This window comes from Neopelma chrysocephalum, unplaced genomic scaffold (assembly GCF_003984885.1).
Source record: "Neopelma chrysocephalum unplaced genomic scaffold, ASM398488v2 Primary Assembly neopelma1_180, whole genome shotgun sequence".
Taxonomy (NCBI): domain Eukaryota; kingdom Metazoa; phylum Chordata; class Aves; order Passeriformes; family Pipridae; genus Neopelma; species Neopelma chrysocephalum.
In genome coordinates, this window is record NW_020897842.1 from 588,213 (window position 1) to 610,800 (window position 22,588).

General features: G+C 43.3%; 2 protein-coding genes across 5 annotated transcripts in view; both read right to left on the bottom strand.

Moving 5' to 3' along the window:
* LOC113976681 (cyclin-dependent kinase 11B) overlaps positions 1 to 11,881 on the bottom strand; it is a 13,816-nt gene extending 1,935 nt beyond the window's left edge. Inside the window, exons 1-18 of one of the 4 annotated variants that reach the window (XM_027702096.1) lie at positions 11,696 to 11,881; positions 10,553 to 10,683; positions 9,928 to 10,043; positions 9,486 to 9,610; positions 8,759 to 8,897; positions 8,071 to 8,201; positions 6,816 to 6,938; positions 5,596 to 5,691; positions 5,352 to 5,483; positions 4,549 to 4,614; positions 3,872 to 4,041; positions 3,221 to 3,311; positions 2,852 to 2,973; positions 2,424 to 2,529; positions 1,747 to 1,868; positions 1,436 to 1,543; positions 638 to 754; positions 262 to 410 (exon numbers count right to left, since the gene is read on the bottom strand). In XM_027702096.1, the coding sequence (XP_027557897.1) occupies positions 262 to 410; positions 638 to 754; positions 1,436 to 1,543; positions 1,747 to 1,868; positions 2,424 to 2,529; positions 2,852 to 2,973; positions 3,221 to 3,311; positions 3,872 to 4,041; positions 4,549 to 4,614; positions 5,352 to 5,483; positions 5,596 to 5,691; positions 6,816 to 6,938; positions 8,071 to 8,201; positions 8,759 to 8,897; positions 9,486 to 9,610; positions 9,928 to 10,043; positions 10,553 to 10,663 (2,024 nt within the window). In that variant the 5' untranslated portion in view covers positions 10,664 to 10,683; positions 11,696 to 11,881. Of the gene's footprint in view, positions 1 to 261; positions 411 to 637; positions 755 to 1,435; positions 1,544 to 1,746; positions 1,869 to 2,423; positions 2,530 to 2,851; positions 2,974 to 3,220; positions 3,312 to 3,871; positions 4,048 to 4,548; positions 4,615 to 5,351; positions 5,484 to 5,595; positions 5,695 to 6,815; positions 6,939 to 8,070; positions 8,202 to 8,758; positions 8,898 to 9,485; positions 9,611 to 9,927; positions 10,044 to 10,552; positions 10,684 to 11,695 lie in introns of all 4 variants that reach the window. The other 3 variants (XM_027702094.1, XM_027702095.1, XM_027702093.1) reach the window with 3 other exon arrangements.
* A 991-nt stretch (positions 11,882 to 12,872) lies between these two features.
* Positions 12,873 to 22,294, bottom strand: LOC113976684 (solute carrier family 35 member E2A-like). The gene is given in 10 exon segments (XM_027702101.1): positions 12,873 to 14,756; positions 14,758 to 14,932; positions 15,161 to 15,306; positions 15,868 to 15,940; positions 16,416 to 16,469; positions 16,792 to 16,912; positions 17,650 to 17,777; positions 18,521 to 18,656; positions 19,113 to 19,638; positions 21,517 to 22,294. Coding segments are annotated over 9 exon segments (1,227 nt in total). The 5' UTR covers positions 19,438 to 19,638; positions 21,517 to 22,294; the 3' UTR covers positions 12,873 to 14,687.
* Positions 22,295 to 22,588: the final 294 nt, after the last annotated feature.

Sequence of the window (22,588 nt, forward strand, 5' to 3'; positions counted from 1 at the left end):
GGGTATTGGGTTTAATTCTATACATTGGTTATAATTCCATGACCGGGTATTGGGTTTAACTCTATAAATTGGTTATAATTCTATGACTGGGTATTGGGTACAGTTCTATTAATTGGTTATAATTCTATGACTGGGTATTGGGCATAGTTCTATTAATTGGTTATAATTCAGCCTGGAGTTGACTGTTTCCAACCTTTCACAACCCAGAAACAAGCTCCACTGCCCACCCATTCCCCAGGAGTCCCTGGAAGCTGCACTCACTTGTTCATGAGGTCAAAGCCCTGGTCCGAGAGCAGAGCCCCGAATCTCTTGCGCAGGTTGTTGTAGGGGTACTCTGTGAAGGTCATTTTCTTCACTGCTGGCAGCTCGTTGTACCCAGGCCAGATTTTTTCACTTGGAGTACCCAGATCCTATAAATTAAAGTATTTCCTTAATAAACTCAAGAGTGCAACCCTTTACTTAGGAGTTGGGAAGCATCCAAAGAAAACAGACAGCACACAGATCGTGGTTTTGGTCTACACTGAGTAATGAGCCTTTTATTAAGGCTGAATCTCTGTCACAGAGCAACATGCACTTTTAATCCCTTACTACTCGTCTCTAAAACCAGTCAGAATCCAAAAAACATTAAAAAAATTACCTTAAAAACTTTGTTAATCTGGTCAATCTCTGACTTCCCTGGGAACAGTGGCTTCTGCGTCAGCAGCTCCCCAAAGATACACCCCACTGACCACATGTCTATGGCCGTGGAATATTCCTGGAAAGAAGGAAAATAAAATTATGCCTTATAAAATCAGTGACATACTTTCACTGAGCTGTTTGGGGAGGTGTGTTGTGGTTTGGGGTTTTATTTGTTTTGGAGGTTTTTTTAAGGATTCTACACCCTGACCACAACACTCACGATCATTCCCACACTCAAGGCCCAGGTCTCAACTGTATTTATTTAAAAGTTGTAATTCCTGTGAATTATGAGCAATAGCCATGTACACAAATACTTCAGGATAAAAGGGGAGAGGTCTCCACACTGATGCCTCTCTTTTCCAAGCACAAACAAAGCAGCACAGCTGATAAAGCAGAATTTTTTCTGGCACGGTTCTTGTCACTGAACCTGACTGATTTCACCCAGATTTCACTTAATCAGCAGGGAACATTGCCAGGACCTTGTTCTGCTCTCAGGTGTCACAGATTTTAGATTAGTTTAAGAAAAAAAATTAAAATCCCAACTGCCAGTTTGCCCCAATCCATGAGAATTCCAACACCACTGACCACATCATTCCAAAGGAGAAAAACCCTCTGTCTGGGGAAGATGGAAGGTTTTTAGCTGTGTTTTTAGGAGGAATATACTGAATATTCAGAATTTCCAGCTCTGAATCAATACAAAGAACCAAGCATGTTCATGATTTATAAAATACAGTCAGGCTGAAGAGAAGGAACCAACCTTGGCTCCAAGCAGCAGCTCTGGAGCCCTGTACCACAGAGTCACCACCACAGGGGTGTAGGGCTTCAGGGGAGACCCATATTCCCGGGCTAACCCAAAATCTCCAACCTAGAAGGAAAATAAATGGCAATTAGAAACATTTCCAGCACTGGCCAGTCACTGTCAGTGCCTTTTTGGCCACTGTGTGGCTTCACCCTTCAGAAACAGCCACACACAACACCCAGTTCTCAGCTCTTGCCAGAACTATGGCACAGTGTAATCCTGCAGCACAAACTCTTCCCTAAGTGTGGTATTTTCCATGGAATTCTTACTTTTAAAATGCCTGAATGACTGAGCAGCAGGTTGGAGGTTTTCAGGTCTCTGTGCAGGATCCAGTTGTCGTGAAGGTGTTTGACCCCTCGCAGTAACTGAATCATCAAGGTTTTCACTTCGCCTGGAATGACAAAAAGGAGCCAAATGCATTTATGAGAATAAATCTACCTTTCATTTTTGTTTCATTTGGAGAACAGGGAAGGGGGCAGGAAGGGGTGTCGAGTTAAAAGCACAGTGTAACTTGTACAATAAAAACATGCCACAGAACAAGAGCAGTTAAACCCAGAGAGCTGCCAATGAGGCAAAATTCATTTGGGTAGCTGGAATGCACCCAAATTATGCTCAGAAATTATTGCCTCTCACAGGAAGCAGCCAAAATTTAAGCCCAGTGTTACTTTTCAGTGTAGCAGAGGGGAAATTCCCTCAGTTCCCCATCTAAACACCTCCACACTGGATTCATCAGCCAAACATCACCAGGAGTATCAGCACTCCCATCCAATCTTAATTTGTGCCAGTTTTTACAGCACTAACAGAAAATGCAGGGAATGCTCTGTTCCAAGGAACATGGGACATTCCAAAGCACCACGTGTGCTTGTACAAAGTCATTCCCTGACGTCAGAACTGCCATTTGTGTGGGCCAGTTTGGAGGATTTTAGGAGACCGTGGCAAACAGTACCTGGCAGAAAGGGCTGTTTCATTGTTTCCATCAGGCTCTTGAGGTCGTGTTCTACATAATTCATGACAATATAGATTTTATCCATATTACTGCCCACAACGATTTCCTACAACACAGAAACAGACCGTCAAAACCAGCACGTGGTGTTTAAAAAGCACCCAAAAATCAATGTTTTAAATTGATCCCGGCAAGAGGATGGAGGCTGCCACTGGTAAAATCCATAAAAAATGTATTCTTCTATTAAAAAAACCATCTTATTTTTGCAAAACATCAGGTTATGGAGACAGTAATGCCTACACAGTCTTGTGAGGAGCACACAACTGCCCACAAGTCTGCAAGGATTGCTAACATCTTATAAGGCATTTAAAAGCCAAGAGGCAATATTTCAAGAACAAAAATACTTGTGACATAGAAGATTGTAGCCTTACTCTGACAGTGACAATGTTCAGATGCTGTGCTTTCAGAATTGTATTTATTTCCCTCAGAGAAGTGATGGGAAAGCCTTCCTTCTCCTTTTCCATCTTCAGGCGCTTCAGAGCCACAATTTCATCTGCAAAGAAAACACAATTCCCATCACACAGCTAATAAATACACATTAAGGGGTCTCCCAGCATTCTGCTGTTGATTTGTTTAATATTTAATTTACTGTGCTATGTTTTGCCTTGAAATTACCTGCTTGCTGGTAAAAAACTGTTTTAAATAGATTTTGTTCCTCACTGAAAAATGCAGAACCATAATTTGCACACAAGTGCAGCCCTAAAATCCCCTGAAGGGAACAGGAGAGCACTGATACCAACCAGTCTTCTTGTCCTTTGCTCTGTACACCACCCCATATGTTCCTTCTTCAATCCTGTTCAAACACTGGAATTCCTCCACGCTGCGACACCCCTGAAAAAACACAGGGACAACACTTACCCCTCCAGCACCTGAGGGAGGGTTTTGCTTGGGTTTTTTAAAAAGGCACCCAGCAAACTTCAGCAACTTCACAGGAATAGCTTAGATTTACCAAGAGAATTCATCATTATGGCTACACCATCTTTGGGGGTTATTTTTTTACAGGATTTCTAATGGAATCCTGGACAGAGTCTGTGTTTCAGCAGATTAACTAAATTATTACTAAATTATTAACTAAATTATTTTGTTAAATCTTCACTCATTCACTTTTGCACGGAATAATCTGAAATTTCTGCCACAATGGCAAAGGCAGCAACTCGGCACCTCGCACTGATACCTTTCACATAACTCCGTTCTTAAAAATCTCCTTTTTACTCATATTTCTCCACTTTGCTGTTGGCTACATAAAGAATAACCACCCATCAAACTCCTGTTCACCATAACAGAACTCCTCTCTCCCAAGGACCTATTTTCAGGCAGCAATACCAAGATAACAGAACATCAATTATAATATTATGGCATTCTGATCTACATTTAAAAGAGTTCTCCCCTACCTGAAGTGCAGGAAGGTACTTGGGAAGCTCCTGTTTCAGTTCAATGGGAGAGGAAGCTGGGGAGTCAGGAATATAGTCCCCTTCTGTCATGGCATTGGAATGAGGGGATCCCTCCCCTACCTCCTCCTCCTCCACTTCACTTCCCGCTGAATCTCGGTCAAATCTTGACTCTGTAACTTTAAAAGTCAGAATCAGTGGTGGAAAGAGGAGCTGTCTGGAACAATTACATTCAGATTTAGCCAAATGAGGGGAGTTAGACACTGATCACTGCTGAGAAGCCCAATCTCTCCTCCTTGCAGAGGTGATGCTTTCAAGGACTCATTTACAGCCATGGACACACAATTTCCAGTGTCAGAAAAATAAAGCTTTACACTGGAATGAAAGAGAAGACTGACCCAGGATATCTCATTCTGATTTTTGAGGAGAGGACAGGACAAGAGACCCAAAATGAGAAAGAAGGAAACATCAGCTCATTAGACTAGGATCTGATTGCCTCTAAGCCTTGGAACAGATTTCAAGGAATTTCTGATTCTGACACAAGAATGGCCTTAAAATGCCAAGTATATGATGCTTTAGAATGGTGGCAAAACTGCAACAAGAACTGAATTAAAAATATTTAAAATATTTGTAGAAACAGATTGGTTTGGCTGCAAAAACAGTCGGGATTTGCACTGTACCAACTGGGATGTGGTTTCCATTCTCCCGCTCCTCCTCTTCACTCATTTCCTCTTCGCTCACCTCTTCTGCAAAACAGAATCGAGTTCAGCTGAATCCACCCCATGTTCCTGCAGCACCTCGTGAGGCAAATCACTGCTGAGATGCTTTTCCACCTCACCTCTGCACTGCCTCTTACTGACCAAGCACTCCTGCTTCACTTGGGCAGCAAATGCTTCCAAGAGGGAACACAATTCTTACCGATTATCTGGGCATTTGGGGATGGATTATGAATATTTGCTTATTAATTGTAACTGATTTTAAAGAAAAATACCCAGCCTGTTGTGCCTTTTCTTTACTCAGTAATGACCAGAATGCCTGTATGCAGACTTCTTTACTGCATTTTTGGTATTATGTTAATTTACTTGTGCTGGGATGAAAAATAAATCTGAAATTTGCAACTGCAAATAACTCGAAATCACAGAAACATTTGTATTTCACCACCCCCCAAAGAAGTGCAGAACTGTTCTCTGCAGAATATTTGATGTGTTAGAAGAACACTTAGTCTGTTGGCCTTACACCAGTTAGGAAGACAAAAATGGCTTTCAGGTTTCTGATCTGGTTTCTTAGATGAAGAATTGATATTACCTCTATACAAAAGGATAGAAAATGACTTGTACTTGGTTTTTTTCTTTCTAGTTATCTTGACCTGTGAGGTCTCAGCCTACCCTAGACTAAGAGAAAAGGAAAATGTTCAAATAAAACAGCACAGAATAAGAAACAAAGTCATCACAGCCCCTCGTGGGCCCTGCTTTGTGCTGCTCACCTGCTGATTGCTCAGACACCTCCTCAGAATTGCTTCCTGTCTCCTCCTCCTCCTCCTCCTCTTCCTCTCCTTCCTCCTCAGAACCTTCACTGCTGGACTCTTCTTCCTCCTCTTCTGAGCCTGATCCAGATTCTGTTCAGGAATCATCAAACACAGAACTAAGCAGGGACACACCAATGACAGTGTTTCCTCAGCAGAAAAATTAATTACACCGGTACAACTAATTATATCTGCATTTAATCACCTGAGGAAGACTCTGCTGAGCTGGTTTTTCTCTCACTGTCACTGATGTCTTGCAAGTCAGAAAGAGGATCTCTCTCTTCTGGTTTCTCTTCTTTCACTGCTGAAACCACAAAAATTAAGAACAGGGTGTTGACTGAGCATCACTTCAACACTCTGAACACCCAGGTAAGCGCTGCACTTTCAGCTGGTATTAAATCAGTGCTGAACGTTCTGCATTGGAAATTCAGAGCACTAAAAATCATTCCACGCTCTGCTCAGTGACAAACAGCTTTTCTGAACTGCAGTGGTGCAGGATCAGCTGCCAAAAATATGGAATATTGGCCTTTTGGTTTTTAAACATTATATAATCCTGAAATTAATTAAAAAAAAAAAGGGGGGAAAAATACCCTGGTAACAAGGAGTGTCCCTAATGTATGTCCAGATGTGGTGACTGCCAGAGCTCACTATCCAGTGCAGACTCTGCTCACCATGACATAGCCCATGTCAATCACTGATGGTTTATTAGGCAGGAGTTTCCAAGGACTTGCTGCCTCCACCTGGAATTCCAGCTGGTTCCATTCTGCAATGAGCTTTCTTTGAATGGATACACTTATTTTCACAGCTGCACATGTTAAGGGGGCAGACACAGAGCTTTTCTTCTTCAAACAAAGACATTTTTATGTCAACTGTGCAAATTTTTTACCCCCAGTTAGAACCTTCCAGGCACAGGAAGGACCATTTTCTGACTTAGAAATCAAAATTCCCCATCTAACCAGAACACTGCCTTATGCATTTATTTGCTTCTACAAGATGACAATATCAGTGATGCTTAAACTACACTGATCCCTGTAAGGTCTTAAGGTAGCTTAGCTCCTAATAAAACAAATCCATCCTTTTTCCATCTGAAAGGGAATTAAACTACCAGCTTTTAAAAATTCAGTCAGCTGCTTCTTTCACCACTGAATGAAGTCACTCGCTTTGGAGCTTTTTAAACTACTCCTCCTACTACTAAAAAAGGAAAGATTCATTCCATTTGTCACTTGGCACAATTCCTGCAAAACCAGCATTGCTTCAGAAACCAGCACAAGTGTTTATGAATATTCCAGGGTCGTGGCACCGTGGCTGAGGTGGGTTTTTAACTGAGTACCTGGGATATATGTTTGATACTAAAAGTTAAACACTACCCCAAGCCCAGCTCCTGCTGCCCCCAAGGCAAAGACATTGTAGAGTGGCAGGTTCTACCTGGTTTCCTGCTCTCTCCTTGCTCAAGCTTCTCTCTCTGCTGGCGTAAAGGGCTGCGACTCCAGGGTCTCATTTTTACTTTGTCTCCATATTCTTCCCTCACTGTTCTATGGTGAGCAGAAACTAGGGAAAACAAAACCACAAGAAATTGTTACACCTCCCTGCCCTGGTGAGAATATTCCTGTCTGCCAACAGTCACCTGCTTCGAATGCTTTTCATTTTTCCTTACAAACTAAAGGGTAGCGGGGAGGAGCAGAGCTTAAATCTGTGTGGGAGAATAAAGGACTGTGATTTACCTCAAATAAAATAATATGGGTTTGTGCTACTTAGAGAAAGCTGCTGCCACGCTTGGAAAACAGAAGCAAGATGCCCTGTATGTTGCACAGTAAACACCCTGACACTGAAGCATCAATGCCAGGGAAAGAAGTGGAAGATTTGCAAAAGAATGAAACCAGCTGAGGTTTAGAAGGAGCTGACAGAACATTTAGAGCAATAAAACCAATTAAATGAAAGGTTACGTAGATTGAGCGCTGCCAGCACAAAGCCAAGCACAAAAAGGAGCTGTTTGGTATGAGCTGAGCTAGAAAGCAAAGCAAAAATATGTTTTTTTAATGCTACTCTTGAACAATCTTTGTCACTTGTTTACAGGAATAGGCTCTGATTTTTACCTCTGAAAGCTGAGACAAACAGATTCTTCAGCCAAAAATGATCTCAACTTAAGACTGCAAGCACCTGACATGCTGAGCAAAGTGAGGTTCATGTGTAGAAGTTCAACTGCTCAGTTACCACATCTTCCCCACCTGACTCCCACTCCCACATCTTCCATGGGTGAAATACTTACATGACCTCTCCCTCCCTTTGCAATTTATTTCCCCCAAATCCTTAAAACACTGAACTCTGAGCTTTCAATCTCTATCAAGCTGTGTGAGACTCTGATGGATACACACAGAAACACAGTGTCACTGACAGAAATCTAGTTTCTATAGGAAACCAGACTGACGGAGAGGCAAAGACTCGTTGACTAATCAACCTGCCAGGATGTTTAAGGCAATAACTTTATAACCTTGTTTATTTCCCCTTGTAGAACCTGCATTTCCTTTTCTCTCCCATGTAAAAGGCCCCCCCCGCTTTAATTTTTTTTAAATTCTGACACTGCCCTAAGTAAAGGAGGTTTTCTATCTCTCCATTCCACCACTGAGTCAGCAAGGAGTAAACTGATAGTAAGTAGGAAGAACATTTCTGCAGAGCCAGTCACCTTCTCTCCTGGCTTCCCGCTCCTTCCGCCTCTCCTCCGCTCGCCTCTCCCGCTCCTTCTGCTCCCGCTGTTCCTTCTGCTGCTCCCGGATTTTCCTCTCTCTTTCTCTCTCCAGTTGCTCCAGACGGTCCCTGGAAAATAATTATTGGTTGTTACAAATTCAGCCCACGAAGGGAGGGAAAGCTGGTTTGCTGTAACAAACCACTGAGCTCAATTCCATTATCAAGATCATCAGGCAAAAAAAAAAAAGATGGAGCTTCTCAGCTGATCCTTTAAAAAACGTGTTTCAAAGATCATGAGTTCTGCACTCCTATCAGGATTTCAACAGAAATTAAACAAGTTCAGGTCATTAATCCCCTAATGTGCAAATCCAGTTTGCACCTTTTTTTTCCCCACAGAACAATTTAGGTTGGAAAAGACCTCCGAGATTATCAAGTCCAACCTTTCAATCATGGTGAAACACCAGCAGTGAATTCACCTCGGAATGTCCCTTGCAATGAGGCACTTAAAAAGTAATTAAAGCCAAGAGCCCGTTCCATGGACACCATATTCCCAGGGATACTGGCACCAGGCAAGTTTTCCCTCTGGATTTTTTTGTCCTTTCAGAGCAATGGTTAGAGATAGATTAGAGGAGGCAGCTGTTCATGTCTGTGCTGGGTGGCCACAGGGGAGGCAGGGATAGCTGTACCTCTCCCTCCTGGAATGCTCCCTTGCCATCTCTCTCCGTTTCTGTCTCTCCCATTCACGACGGGCTTTATCCTGCTCTTCTCTATGTCTCTTCCTACGCTCATGCTCCCGTTCTTTCTCTTTCACTCTGGCATGTTTCCCTAAACAAACAAAAGTTAATTTTGGAGTGTTACTAGTCAGAGTAGTCAGTGCTCCCATTTTTACCAAGCAAAACTAGAGAGGGTGAAACCTCTGGGAACCTATTTCCATGTTCTCTGTCGTTTTCTCAGTGGGAAAATCCCGTTCTGAAAGGGGGGTTGGAGAATCCAAAGATTAGAAGATCTTGCACAAATACTTGCATTAAAGTAGAAAATGGCTGTTAGTAGCAGGAAGACAATGTGAATGTTTCTAGAAAGGGTATGCTTTTCCTTTGCAGACAGGTACAAAGATCAGAGCTCAGCCCACTCACTCAGTGAAGCCAGGAGGAAGCTTATCAGACTGGAAGGAGTAAAAGTGAACTCAGTGTCCCTGTCCCAAAGTGATTCCTGTCCTCTCAACCACGGTTATATCCCTGTCATTGCCATAAGGGCACTAAACATTTGCAAAGAAATAATAAAAGTTTAAATTCCTTTGTCTTATCCACCTTTCTTTAGTCTGTACTTATTGTTATTTACTCTACATGGAGCCTACTTGGCTTCCCCTTGGGAAGCTCCCAAAAACCAGAAGCTTCCAAGTGCAGCAACAACCACCTTCTGCAGAGTGACTTCGGTGCCTGCGTTTCTCTTTCCTCTTCTCATCTTTCCTATGGTGGGTTTTTTCTTTCCGGGACATTTGCTGGGGTGGTTTTATAGCCAAGGAATCATCTTCTTCTCCCCTAAAACACAGCACACAAATAAACTCAGGGAGGTGACAGGTACTGTCAGACTGTGAGTTCTTTCCTATTTTCCCCATTTGGAAAAGATCCCTGTTTTATTATTTTATGTTCAATTTAATTTCCATAATAGCCCTGAACCAAAACTGGAACACAACACACTGTTAAGCCTTAACCACTGCTTTAAAAAGTTACCCTGGAGTTGGCCCATCTGCACGCTAAAAAATTAGAATTTTCCCTTCAGATATTTTAAATCCTCTTGCTAAAAGTTCACTTCAGTAACTCTGTCTCAGGTAACAAGGTGATTTTCTCAGTCTTACCTGTCTTCCATGGAGTCCTCCCTCCTGTAAGGTGAGTTTCTGATGGTTATTTCCATGCGATGGTCTCTCAGCTCCCCCTCTTCAAGAGAATCCCGCTTGGAATCCCTGTCATCTGACTGATGGGAACACAGGGAAGGGAAAAATGCAATTAATCTTTATGTCACAGAATGAAAACAAATTTGAATATTACTTAAGTCTTCCACTGCTGGCTCAAAATCCATCCCCAACTGGTCACCCCCACTCATCTATAAACCACATCCATACTGTAACCAGGCAAATGCAGTTGGACTGCAATTAAAGCTGAACTGCTTTAATTCAACATAATTAACACTGATTAAGGTGGATTGCATTAACTATTACGTAGGCTTTTTTTCCCCAGAAGAATTATTTTCTACACAGTTGTACAAATAGTAACATAAAAGTTACTCAAATTCATTTTAACCCCATCCTTCTATACTTTCCTATACTCTTCTATTCTTTGAAAGGCTGTTCCTTGAACTGCAACTTCCAGTTAATCACATCAATTTATTTACTTTTTCAGACCCAAAACTACGAGCAAAGCACAGTATAAAATGTAAGGCCAATAAAAATGCAGTTTTCCATTAATACAGGCACTGGTTCTTACATTTTTCATACGTTTTATCTCTGCCTTCTCCTCTTGCTCCTTCCTTCGCTTCTTCTCCTGGAGAATTTCATCTAAAGTTTTCACTTTCCAAGAATCCTTTTCATCACCCATTTGAGTTAAAAAAACAAAGTCTGAAAAAGAAGGAGACGTCAACAAAACCCACACAAACCACACAGCCCAGCACAGATAAATCTATTTTACACTGATTATTTTTTTTTTCAGTGCAAACACTCAATGCTCCATCTTCGAGCAAAGCCAACTGGGGGTTGACTTGTGCTGAACCAAAAAAGTCTGGTTTAAAACCAGAAAGTTTGAACCCAGAAGAAGGAACACAGAGAGTTGTTGGAGAGCACAAAAAACATGGTTTGGTGTCATGTTCTTCAATGATCTCAGACCCGGGGCAGGGGGGGAATTAACAAAGCTTGGGACTAAAGGATGTGCCAGTGGACACAAAGAAAGCAGAATTTATGGGACAGAACTGCCAAGATAGGGAAAAAACCAACAAACCCAACTTAGCAGCTGCACTGAAATCAACTCTGAGGGGGTAAAAGGTAGTAAAAATAACAAGTAATTCTAATTTGGCAGGGGGAAAAGCGACCACCAAGTCAAAGATCACCGAGCCAAGAAACCCACCAACCCCAGAGACTGAACATGGTAATAATTAGCACGAGAAGTGAGAGAATCGTCAAGCAGCACAAGAGAAAACACTAATTTACAAGAGAACTATGCGACTATGGCAAATAAACGCTAATTCCTTTGGTTGCTACGATGCCTAAACAGCACAAGTTGTGGTAGTTGTGGGGCTCGGTTTATGGAACAGCAACGGGCTCGGAAATAAATAATCAATGTGCCAATCGAGTGTGTCATTACTGGCCTGTCTTAGAGCGGGGAACGGTCCCGATTTTAGCGGAAAACGCCTCAGAATAAGCAAACCCCCGGGGGGTTCAGGGCCGGGGCCGGGGGGGTCCAACAGGCCCTCACGGAGCGGTGTCACCCGCGGGCGCGGCCGCTGCCCGCTCCCCCTCAGCCCCCCCGGTGCTCCCGGTCTCCCGCAGCCCCACAGGACCCCCCAGACCTCCCCATGTCCCCCCATGTCCCCCCCTGTCCCCTCAGGGTCCCCTCAGGGCCCCCGGCCCCACTCACCGCCGCCGCCACCGGGCACTGCGACCAGCGCGGCTCTAACGCGTCACTTCCGTGCCGGGCGCGGCGATGACGCCCGGGAAGTAATTAACAAAAAAAAAAAAAAATCGCTAATGAGCCGTTAATTGAGCGGTTCTTTCAGCGCCAGCGCGGTGATTAACCGCCCGGCTCTGCCCGTGCGGCTGCGGGTACTAACCCGGCACACACAGGCGCCGTCACCGCAGGCGTTCGTTAATTACCCGTAAACAGGTTAAATTTCGCTGTCCGGTCGAATAAAGAGCGATTTCAAACAAGTCACATGAGGGGAGCGGCCAAGTACAACAATGTCGATGCAGCGTGAGGGAGAAGCGACGTGAACGGAGCGCAAACGCAGCGGTTCTAAATAGGGGAGTTCATGAGGGGGAGCCACAGGAACGGGCTGAGGGCAGCGCAGGGAAACTCATTATGTGCCCTCTTAATTATCCATCGCTCGCTTCGGCTGGGAAACGGTGACATTTGGGACACAATAACACCTTACAGTTACGTTTAAATTTAAATTCACATTTAAAGGAATTCACTTTCAAGGTGCTGTTGCTCTGTATTTGATAGACCTAAAGCAAATAACCCTCACGGCTCCGGCTCGCCCTCATCGCTGCCTGGGTGTGGCCGTGAGAAACGAAGCGAAAGAAACCCTAAAAAACGTCCCGAAAGAGGATTTTTTCCGGCAGAAACGGAACTGCTGCCATCACAAACCGGGGTGCGACACTCGCCGTGGATTCTTAACAAAGAGAGAAAAAATGCTACTTGTTTACACAGCAGCAAAGGAGATTTACTGGTATGACTGTGGAGGAAGGAAAGGCCTTAAAAGCGGGCAGTCAAGAGGTGGGTTTGTTTAATCTAATAAAAACAGAGGGCAAGGAGAGGGCACAGAAAAGCATCCAAGGTCAACAAACCCCGAGGAGAACAGGATTGTTGTGCTGCCACAGAGCAGGTGGGGCTCCAGCTGCCACTCAGGCGTTAAAATGACAAGTTCCAAAATCCTCCCAGGGTCACTCAAAAGTTTTTTCAGCACTAGGAAAAGCTGGGGTTTTAAAATGAAGCTCAAGCAGGTGGTGGTGGGATTTACAGGAGAGCAGAGCTGGGATTTCTGTCTGCAGAAGCAGAAATACGATGCAAACCACACTTTTTTTTTTTTTGGTAGTTATACTTTCAAAAATCTCAGTGTATTTGGCAGAAAACAAACAAACAAAAAAAAACCCCACAGAGCTCCACGCCACAGTCCACAGCTTTTATAAAAGTGACAAGAGTACAAAAGAAACAAAATACCACAGACACATCACATACGGAATGAGGAAAAACTGGCATTTTTAGGGGAATATGCCCCAGGCAACCAGTCAGGTGTGGGAATGCAAACTGAAGTGAGCATTGGCACCAAACAAGCACAAACTACTGAAACAGGGACAGCTGCTCCAGAGGGGCTCTTGGACACATCTTTGCTCTCTGCAGGAACAGCTCCCTAAAGCCAGTGGAATTCCTCACAAGTGGAAATGTAACCATGAGCCTAAATTTCACAGGAACTCTACTGGAAACTTCCTATTAGCAATTATTTTTACCATCAACACCACTATATCCACGCTACAGTCTTCCAGAAGAGTGGCAATTATTAAAATCCGCTCGTTTGAACCGTTAATTATGTTCCCCAAAAGTCCATTTGAATGCTTTTGTAGCTACTTGTGCTTTTTTTGCCAAAACTAATTACTAGTCTTGAGAATTTCGAAAAGGAAAGTTAAGATTTAATCTTTGACCTACCACAAAACAGAATTTCCTTTTAAAAAAAAAAAAGAAAACTTAAGAGCAGCAGAAATAAAGATTTGCCTCAGTTTATGGTTAATGTTCCTCCCTTCAGTGACCTCTGTTCCATCTGTCACAGATACCTCAGATTATTTACATAATCAGAAATTACACAAATACTTTACACACAGGTCAGAATCATAACCCTGAGTTTCTAAAAGGCAGCGTTTTGTCGCGCTCTTAGAAATAATACAAAAAACCATCCACTTATTTCCTCATAACAGAAATGCATAATAAAATGCAAGAAATTAAAATGGTTTCTTAGAGAAATATGGAGCTCCTGCTTCCTTTATCACCAAAGTTTTCAGTGTTTTTTACCTCTAAGCAACTGCAAGTATTTTAATTCACCACTCCACATATGTGTATATGGGTGAATACTTGCATTTCAGTTTTGTCAATGCATGATCAGAGTGAAATTTTAGGAGAAAAATCGTTTTTGATCTGTAGATTTGTCGTTGGAAATAGCTGCTCACCACTGCTCTGGGGCACAGACTCATTCCCAGAGTTTGCTCCAACTAAACAGACACCAGAATAAGTTGTTTGTGGGGAGAGAGGGGGGTTCCCTCTTCGAATCACAGAATATCCTGAGCTGGAAAGGATCATCAGTCCAACTCCTGGCCCTGCACAGGACACCCCAAAATCCCACCCTGACCCTGAGAGCATTGTCCAAACGCTCCTTGAGCTCTGGCAGGTTTTGGTGCCCAAAATGCAGGAAATGTAGAGTAACAACTGGGAATTTCAGTTATGCCCTAATTCCATCCCACTGCCAGCAGAACGCAGTGAGGGGCCCACATTTTCACATTACTCTGATGGGGAGGGAGGCAGGAATTGCTTTCCCACGAGCCACTGAAGTTCTTTCACTAATACAGGCTCGGTCATTATTTGCAGTCAAGGAGAGACACTAAAGCCCACGTTTAGCACGTTCCAGGACACCAGGTCCTGGCTGGGGTATCAGTCGGTCAGTACATCAAGGCTTACTGGATCCTCCCCAGGTCCTTCCTGCTGAAGGTCCCGGGATCAAGGGGAGCAAGGCTTGCTGGATCCTTCCAGGTCCCGGGCTCGACATGAACTCCAAGGAACCCAACAGCATCAGCAGCTGGAGCAACAACCCCTTTCGGGATGAGTTCCTTTGAGTTACGCTCGGTCGGAAGAACAAATGGCCATATTAATCATAGGGTTCCAAATCCTTGGGAATCAGTGGCTCTGTGTCCTCGGAGGGACCCTGTGTGGGCTGTGGGGGGGGTGGCCAGGCTGTGCAGGGTCTCCTGCTGATGCTGCTTTGCCTTGTTGTAGAGCAGGACCCCAATGGTCACCAGGACGGTGCCGACGGCTGAGAGACTGGTGATCTTGTTCCCAAAGACGATGATGCTGAGCCAGATGGACAGGGCGTGTTTCACAGTGCTGGCAACACTGCAAGGCAATTAAAAACCAAGGTCAGAAAAAAAACCCTTTGTCAGATCCCACACACCACCTCTGTCTTCCTTTCTTTTCAAACACCAACTCAAACTCCACTTCCAACCCCAACTGTCCTATGATTTACCTCCTTCGATTCTTTGCACACCCTCTCCTGCCCAGTTCTCAAGCAGAAATACTGAGCAAGGAGAAAAGGATGTGAAATGGTGCTCCTGATAGTTTTACCTGAAAGTCACAGGAGAAATTTTTCCCATCAAGGCATAGGCTGTAACACTTTGGAGGTGGAACAAGACTCCATCTATTAAGAGAAGTATGACAATATCCTGGTTGTAGCTGAAGCTTCTCCCACTTTTCCCAATCACAGGGACATCCTAAACAGCAAAAAAAAAAAAAAAAGAAATTGAAGAGTTTAGTTTATAAGCAAATCCAGATTTTCCACCCAACTCATTCCTATTAGAAGCATTTATAGTTTTACATTTAAACTTCAGCAAAACAAAACCTAAAACTTACAAGACAGATAATATAAATTTTCCCCTAAAATATATCAGAAAAGCAGCTCTCATCTGACTGAAATTCCCAGTGTGTTCGGCCCGTTTGCTTTTTTGAACACTGATGCACAGCAATGAAATGCCACAATTTAAAGGATACATATTTAACCTGCTGTATTATACTCACTTTAGCTTAATTTTATTTTCAAAGAGTTAATGTTCCTGTACACCATGTGAATATCGACAAAAAGTCAACAAATATGTGAGATTTTCTTTTCAAGTCTTTATCTAAAACCTCAAATGCAATTGGACAACATTTGCCTCAAAAATCCTGAGATAAACTCGGCCATTTTGGATCAACTCATGTCTGCATTACATTATTTGTTGAAAATCTTCTCTTTTTTACCCTCCCTGAATCTCTTGCAAAATGTGAATTCAAATTACCATGAAAAAGATCCAGGCTGGAATAAGCATAACCACTGCAGCAGCACTTGTGTAAAACTGAAGCTCTGGGGCTCTACAAAGGATAAAAAACACTAATTAAAATGATTAAAAGCTTCCTTTTTCAAAGCAAAGAGAGGGGTTTGCCTTTTGTGCCCAAAACCTGCATTTTATCCCATGGTAAAACACACATATATATATATATGTAGCTAAAGGTGTTTTTTTAGCACTTTACTCCTGGTTTATGTTCTGTAGTTAAAACATCAGTTTAGTTCTGGAGTTGTTCTCTGCATGCCTAATAATATTAAAGGCTGGTTTCTGATTGCAGAATAAGGACTGGTTTCTGTGAAAATGTGATTTTTTGGGAGTTATGCTGGGAGTTGTAGCTGATTATGAAACTCCAGCTGCAGTGGGAGCACAGGGGAGTTTCCTTTTCCCAATAAAATTATTTTAGTTAAGGCTGTCTGTAAACAGCCTGGTGCAATACAATCATAAATACGTGCAGCCCAAATCCCATCCATAATTAAACCTGAAATATTTTTAATACTTACGAAAATCTGTATTTATCTCCGCTGAGAAGTTTTTTGGAAAAGACATTTTGCAAACTGGAAAAAAAAAAATTGAAAAAAATCACCATTTACCTGGATTTTAGTCAGGAAAAATCAATCAATCCCTGGTAATGACAGTTTTTTCCTTCAGGTGGGGAAATGCATTTTCTACAACTAAAGAAAGGAGTTTGGTCTTTTTTAACTAATGGGATTATACTATTTGATCTCATTAATGCTCGTGGATATGAGAGAGAAATTGTATCACCTGTTAAAAATGCATTTTAAATACCAACATTTAAATGCAGTGTACAGAACTAACTACAAGAAACACTAAAGAAAATCCCTTTATTCCACACACACAGCTCTCCTTATCCCTTACCAGTCCATGATATTGGTGGATAAAGCTGCTGAGAACCCCAGAATGTTGAAGCTGATTTCAGTGGCTGTACACAGAGCCAGCCCTCCCATCACAGGGATGAGGGAGAGATTCACCAGCAATCCTGCAAAGGAAAAGGGGAAAACTCAGCTTAATTCCTGCATTTCCAGCATATCAGGTACCCTTGAAAGTTGAAATTCCTCCTTTAGCTGAAGGAAAGAACAACTGTCATGTGAAAGGATTTAAAAGCAGAGAGGTACCTCAGGCAACAGCAGGAGGGTCCTGAAAAAAATAAACTCAGTGATAAAATATCTCCTCTGGGAAGAAAAATGCCCTGGAGACTGTCTTGGGTTCATGTTTTTCACCAAATGCCAGAAGAAAGTTCCACTCTCTCTGTTCACTTTGTTATTGAATTACTCTCCTTCCTCTGCCTTATTCCAGCCTCAAAGCCACCCAAACTGTGTCACCCCTCTGGGAACAAGCAAAATCCCTCCAAGCAAACAGGAAGAGGTTGCACTGGAGTCACAGTGAAATCACACCGTGGTGAGCCAGTTGGCTGGGGCCTTTTTTTGGTGGTTGTTTTTAAATCAGAGTGAAGAAATTCAAGACTTTTAAATTGTCTTTATAAGGAGGAACACACTGAACTTCAGTTATTTAAGGGCATAATAATGTTTTCTGGACAGAAAAATTACTTAACACCGCACTAAAATAAACCCTTTTTTTTACTCCTATGTACTCTACTTATTGAGCTCAGAATGATTCTCCCAGCTGCATTTCTTATATTCTGCTGGACTTTCCTTCTCTGTGGCCAAAAAAAAAAAACAGAGTAACTAAATCCCACTGCAACAGTGAGGTGCTCACCAGTGTATTCCCCCAAAATCATCCGAGACATGATGACAGTGAAAATGGGAGCAGAGCTTTTCACCGTTTCTGCAAAGGAAACTGCCACATTCTTCAAGCTCACAAGGCCCAGGACTACTGTTGCAAATCTGCAGGAGAAGAACAGGAGAAGAAATGAAGAAAAAAAACCCCTAAGAAATTAATTAGAACGTTAGAAGAAGTGAAGCAGGAAATAAAATAATGCTTTAAGAGCCGCTCAGTCACCCAGCATAGAAAGAACTGCACTATAATTCTAAAGTTTTCAATTAGGCTCAGTAGAAAAAGTAAAAATCTGCTGATAAACAGTAATTCACCACGGAAATTTTATCTGCAGTTATCCATCTTTAGTGTAAATTAGATATGCTATATATTTACCATAGTGTTAATCATTAAATTAATCTAATTTATCGCTTATTTGATTATTCTTTATCAGTTTTGTGGTGTAAAGGAAACAAAATCATTTATTCTTATTCTCTCCTAGACCACAAACTGATACTACCCCAGCACACAGCAAATATTGACTTTTTTCAAGATAAATATTAATAGCCTGGATCACTTTTGAGGCAAAAGGCTGGTAAATACCAGTGCACTAAACAAACATCAGCCTCAAAAGAGAAGGGGAAGAAAGTAAATGGGAAGAGAAGTGTGTTCTGAAAGAAAGTAAATGAGGTGGGAGGCCAAGGTAGCCAAAAATGTGATTTTTGTGGGTGGGGGGAAATACTCCAAACGCTTTTTAATCAAGAATAAAAAGGCAGAGAGCCATGAAAATACAGCTCCTGTTCAGAAAAAAAATCACAAATATTAGTGTAGGAAATCTTAGCAAATACAGTGCAGGAAATATTTACCCATTTACCTCATCAATCCAACAAAGAGCATTATCATGATGAAATTGGGGGGGTAAGAGATGCGGGTTTTGTGCTGGTACAAACAGCAGGGGACAAACATTTTTATACAGCCAATGAAGGTGGTTGAAAGCATTTGAACAGCACCTAAAGAGAATGAGAGGAGAAATAAAATCAGTCAGAAGGTGGTGGAACATGACAAATCAAGCAACCTCAGGAAATTTCTCAGACAAACTCCTGTAGGACTTTTCTCTATGACCAAAGTTTCATCTTCCAGCAAGTGGAGGAAAGAACAGTGTCAGAAATCCCTTCAAAGAACAAAATCACACCTCACGAGTTCCCAGCCCCAAGATCCCTCCCCACATCTCCCAGCCAGGCCTTTTTCACTTCAGTTGAACCACTTTGTCCCTCAACTTCATATAAGAGGATCTGGTACTGTCAAATCATAGAATATCCTGAGTTGGAAGGGACCCACAAGGATCATCAACTCCTGGCCCTGCCCAGGATCCCAACAATCCCACCCCGTGCCTGTGGAGCCTGCTCCAGTCAAATAAACCTTATATAAATATCCTCCTGGCATTCGAGTGCAAAGGGAAGGCGTACCTAACATGCTGGGCTCTCCTTCCAGCAAGGAGAGGATGTATTTGTTAAGAAAGAGAGTGCAAAAGCTGAAGAAGAACCACAAGGTGAGGTAGATGAGAGCGTGGGAGTTCCAGATGCCCAGGTCGGACTCGATGACCGTGGTCTCCGTGATGGTGATTTTGAGGACGTTCTCCTCCGGCACACTGTCACTGCGAGCTATCACAAACTTCTCACTCCTGTGAGCAAAGAGGGAGCCCAGGTGGAACAGGGACTTTCCCTTTGGCTTTTCTTCCAGGGGCGAAGGACTCGGTGCCTCCGGAGTCTGAGCGCTTGCCACGGTCGACATGGTGACTTTAAGGAATTAATGTTTGTCCTCGGCACGAATCAACATTGACTTAGCACAGCACTTGACTTAACAAAAATATCATGTGATTAATGCTTCATCTCCCATGGCCTGGAAAGGACCTGCACTTGGTCCTCCAAAGAACATCCTGTATTAAAATAAACTCCACGCGCTTCTTCATGTGGCCTGTTCCATGTTTTCTGCCTAAGAGGGAGAGAAGGAAAAAATATGGATGCTCTGAATGACATTTTAAATCCCTAATGCAGCAAAGATACCACATTTCTCCTGCACTTTGTCAAAGACAAAAAGACTTGTGTAGTCTTTCAAGACTGGATTTTGAACTCCTCATATCGTGATACCAAGATTAGGCACCAAGAACTTATCTAAGGGAGGTTTTTCTAATTCTAAAATAGCACGTACACACACACAACAGACTTCATGTGGTTTTAAGTTCTTTCTCCTCTAAAGCACATCAACACAGCCTTTCCACTTATATCTAACTCCTCTTCCAGATTCTTCAGCGTCTTTGATCTCAGTTTAAGGTCTTCTTTAACCACTCCACAGAAAAATATTCCCAACCCAGCAAATCCAGGCAGGAGCCTGTACCCTTAGTACTAATTAATCTGTTATCAACCCGAGTCAAATAAGCAATCAATAATCAAGGACTGTGACTCCCAGTAATCACAAACACAATTATCCTGGTAAATGTGAATTCCTAGGTGAACAAAGAAGGAAAATATGTCCAAGAGCTTTCCAAACAGACTTGTTCTCTATTTAATTACTTGTAAATAATGCAACATTACTTATTTTGCCACGCAGAACTGCTGCACCTTGCAATTCAATATCAGTACTTGCAATAATTCCTAAAGCCTTTTTTAATAGATCTGACAGAAAAAAGGCATTAAATCATTTGCATCTAGAGCTTTCTCCTTTCACAGATGGCACAAAATGTGGCAAGTTACAGTTGCAGAGTCCAGAGAGCACCAAAACCCCCCTGTGACCTTCATCCCTCCCCAGCCAGGCAGGGTCAGCCAGTGCCACTCAACGGGTTCAAAGTCTGTGTTGAGAAACAAAGAAATTGCACCTGAGCAGCTGATCTGCAACATCAAAACACACTTTGAATTTATCCCTTTTATTTCTGCAGCTTTCAAGTGAAAATTGGATGAATCAGATGCAGATGAATTGAGGGACTGGAGCTCTTTTGTTCCTCAGTGAACAAGCACTCGGGGAAATTACATTTTAAACGCTTGTCTCCAGAAGCACATTTGGTGGACAGAGAAGACAATGGGCCTTAAAAAGGGATTCTTGTGGGGAAGTTAATCACTGGACATCTTGGAAAAGCCATCTGAAATGAGATCATAATACTACAGTGCATCAAACAACAGCAGCACAACCAACATTCAATGGCAAGAGAAATACAAGAGTTGTACCAAGAGCTACTGCACCTGCCCTGATTTTGGGAGCATGTAAACAGGTGAACAGGACACATTATTTTCTTCAGGTTTTTTTTTTGCCCAATGTGGTCTCAAATAAATCATAAAGAGGTACTAAAGAGTTAAGTATCTCATGTCAGTCTCGATATCCTACAGAGCAGCTGCTTTGCAGTGAAATTTTCCATTCCTCACATTCTCTGGTTCTGTTGTTACAGCCAAGCACTGAAGATTTCCATCCCTGTTCCTTTATCTCTTTCCATTTTCCCAGGAAATCATGACAGCAGCAAACCAAGGTACGAGACCCTCCAACACACTCAAACCCCGTGCTTGTGTTAACCCAGTTCAACACAGAACTTTGAAGGAGGAGACACATTCTCCAAGAGAATTTGGTAAGAAAAATGGATTCTTGGCTCCTCCTCCTTTTTCAGGTCTTAAAAAAAATGCCCCTCTACATTCAAAATAGTTAGTTAGCACAGCTTTTTCAGTCTCTTTTCTGTTTATACAAGTCAATTAAAACCAAAAGCAATCAAGCACCATGAAACTCCCACCCTCGGCAGCGCTGGGCTATCAGGTGTGATATCGCTGATTCCACACAAGGCAGGAAGCAGAACAGCAAATAAGAACAGAACTACTCCCCTAAATTACTGACCTGCTGGCTTAAATCATCTGGAAAGTCTAAATGGGCTGAAAGAGTTCTCCATCTGGAACTAATTCAGTCTTCCTCCCTCAAGGCCAACCAGCAGCTGATGTTTACCAACAGCTGAAAACGTGGCAGTGGTTGGCAGTTGTTTCTCTTGGATTACACACAAAGCCTCAATCCTCCAGCTCAAAAGAACCAGCACCATGCACTGCCTTTTCCTTGTATCTCCTCCAACCTTCAACTACACTGCCAGTAACAACGTTGTGTCAAGGTGGAAAACACATCCACAAAGAACCCTCTGAAGTCAGCTTTGCTCAAGAAAAACTAAGGCTCAATTATGCTGCAAGTGCTTAAGGCCAATATGACAGTGAAAAAACAGAGACTTGTGTCCGTGACCCTTCATCTGTTACACAAGAGGTCACCCAAACATTGCCCCCAGCACAGCAAACAGCACAGAATTCAGCGAGTTGTGACTATTAACAGCTTCATTACATTGTAACGATAAACACAGGCTGGAAGCACAATACCAAAACTATTAACAGCTCCCACACAGAGAGGATGCCGAAAGATTGAAATAGCTTCAAGACTTTTCTCGCATTCCAGCGCTGTTTCTGGTCACCCACTCCTAGAGCCTTCCCTGCCCATTCCGAACCAGCCCCACGCGGGCAATTCCCGCTCGACTTCCAGTCCCCGCAGGGCTCGGAGCATCCCGAGCATCCCCGGCACAGGAGCTGCACCGCGGCCTTTCCGCCCGCCCCTCCGGGCCCAAGGGCTTTCCAGAGACCTCCAGCACCCACATCCCCCTTCCCAGGGCCGGCCGGGGATGCTGCTCTCCATCAGCGCCCGCTCTGCCCTCCCTCCTTCCCTGCCCTTCCTCCCTCCCTCCCTCAGCGCATCCCGCCCGGCACCTGGGGGCTCCCCGCACGCCGCCGCCGCTCCCGTGGCTCCGGCAAACGCGGGATACGGTTCCCGGGGGATGCGGCTCCCCGGGGGATGCGGCCACCACCCATCCCATCCCTTCCCGTGCCGCGCCCGGAGCGCCGGGCGGGGAGGCGGGTCCGGCCCGGCCCCGCACCGCCCC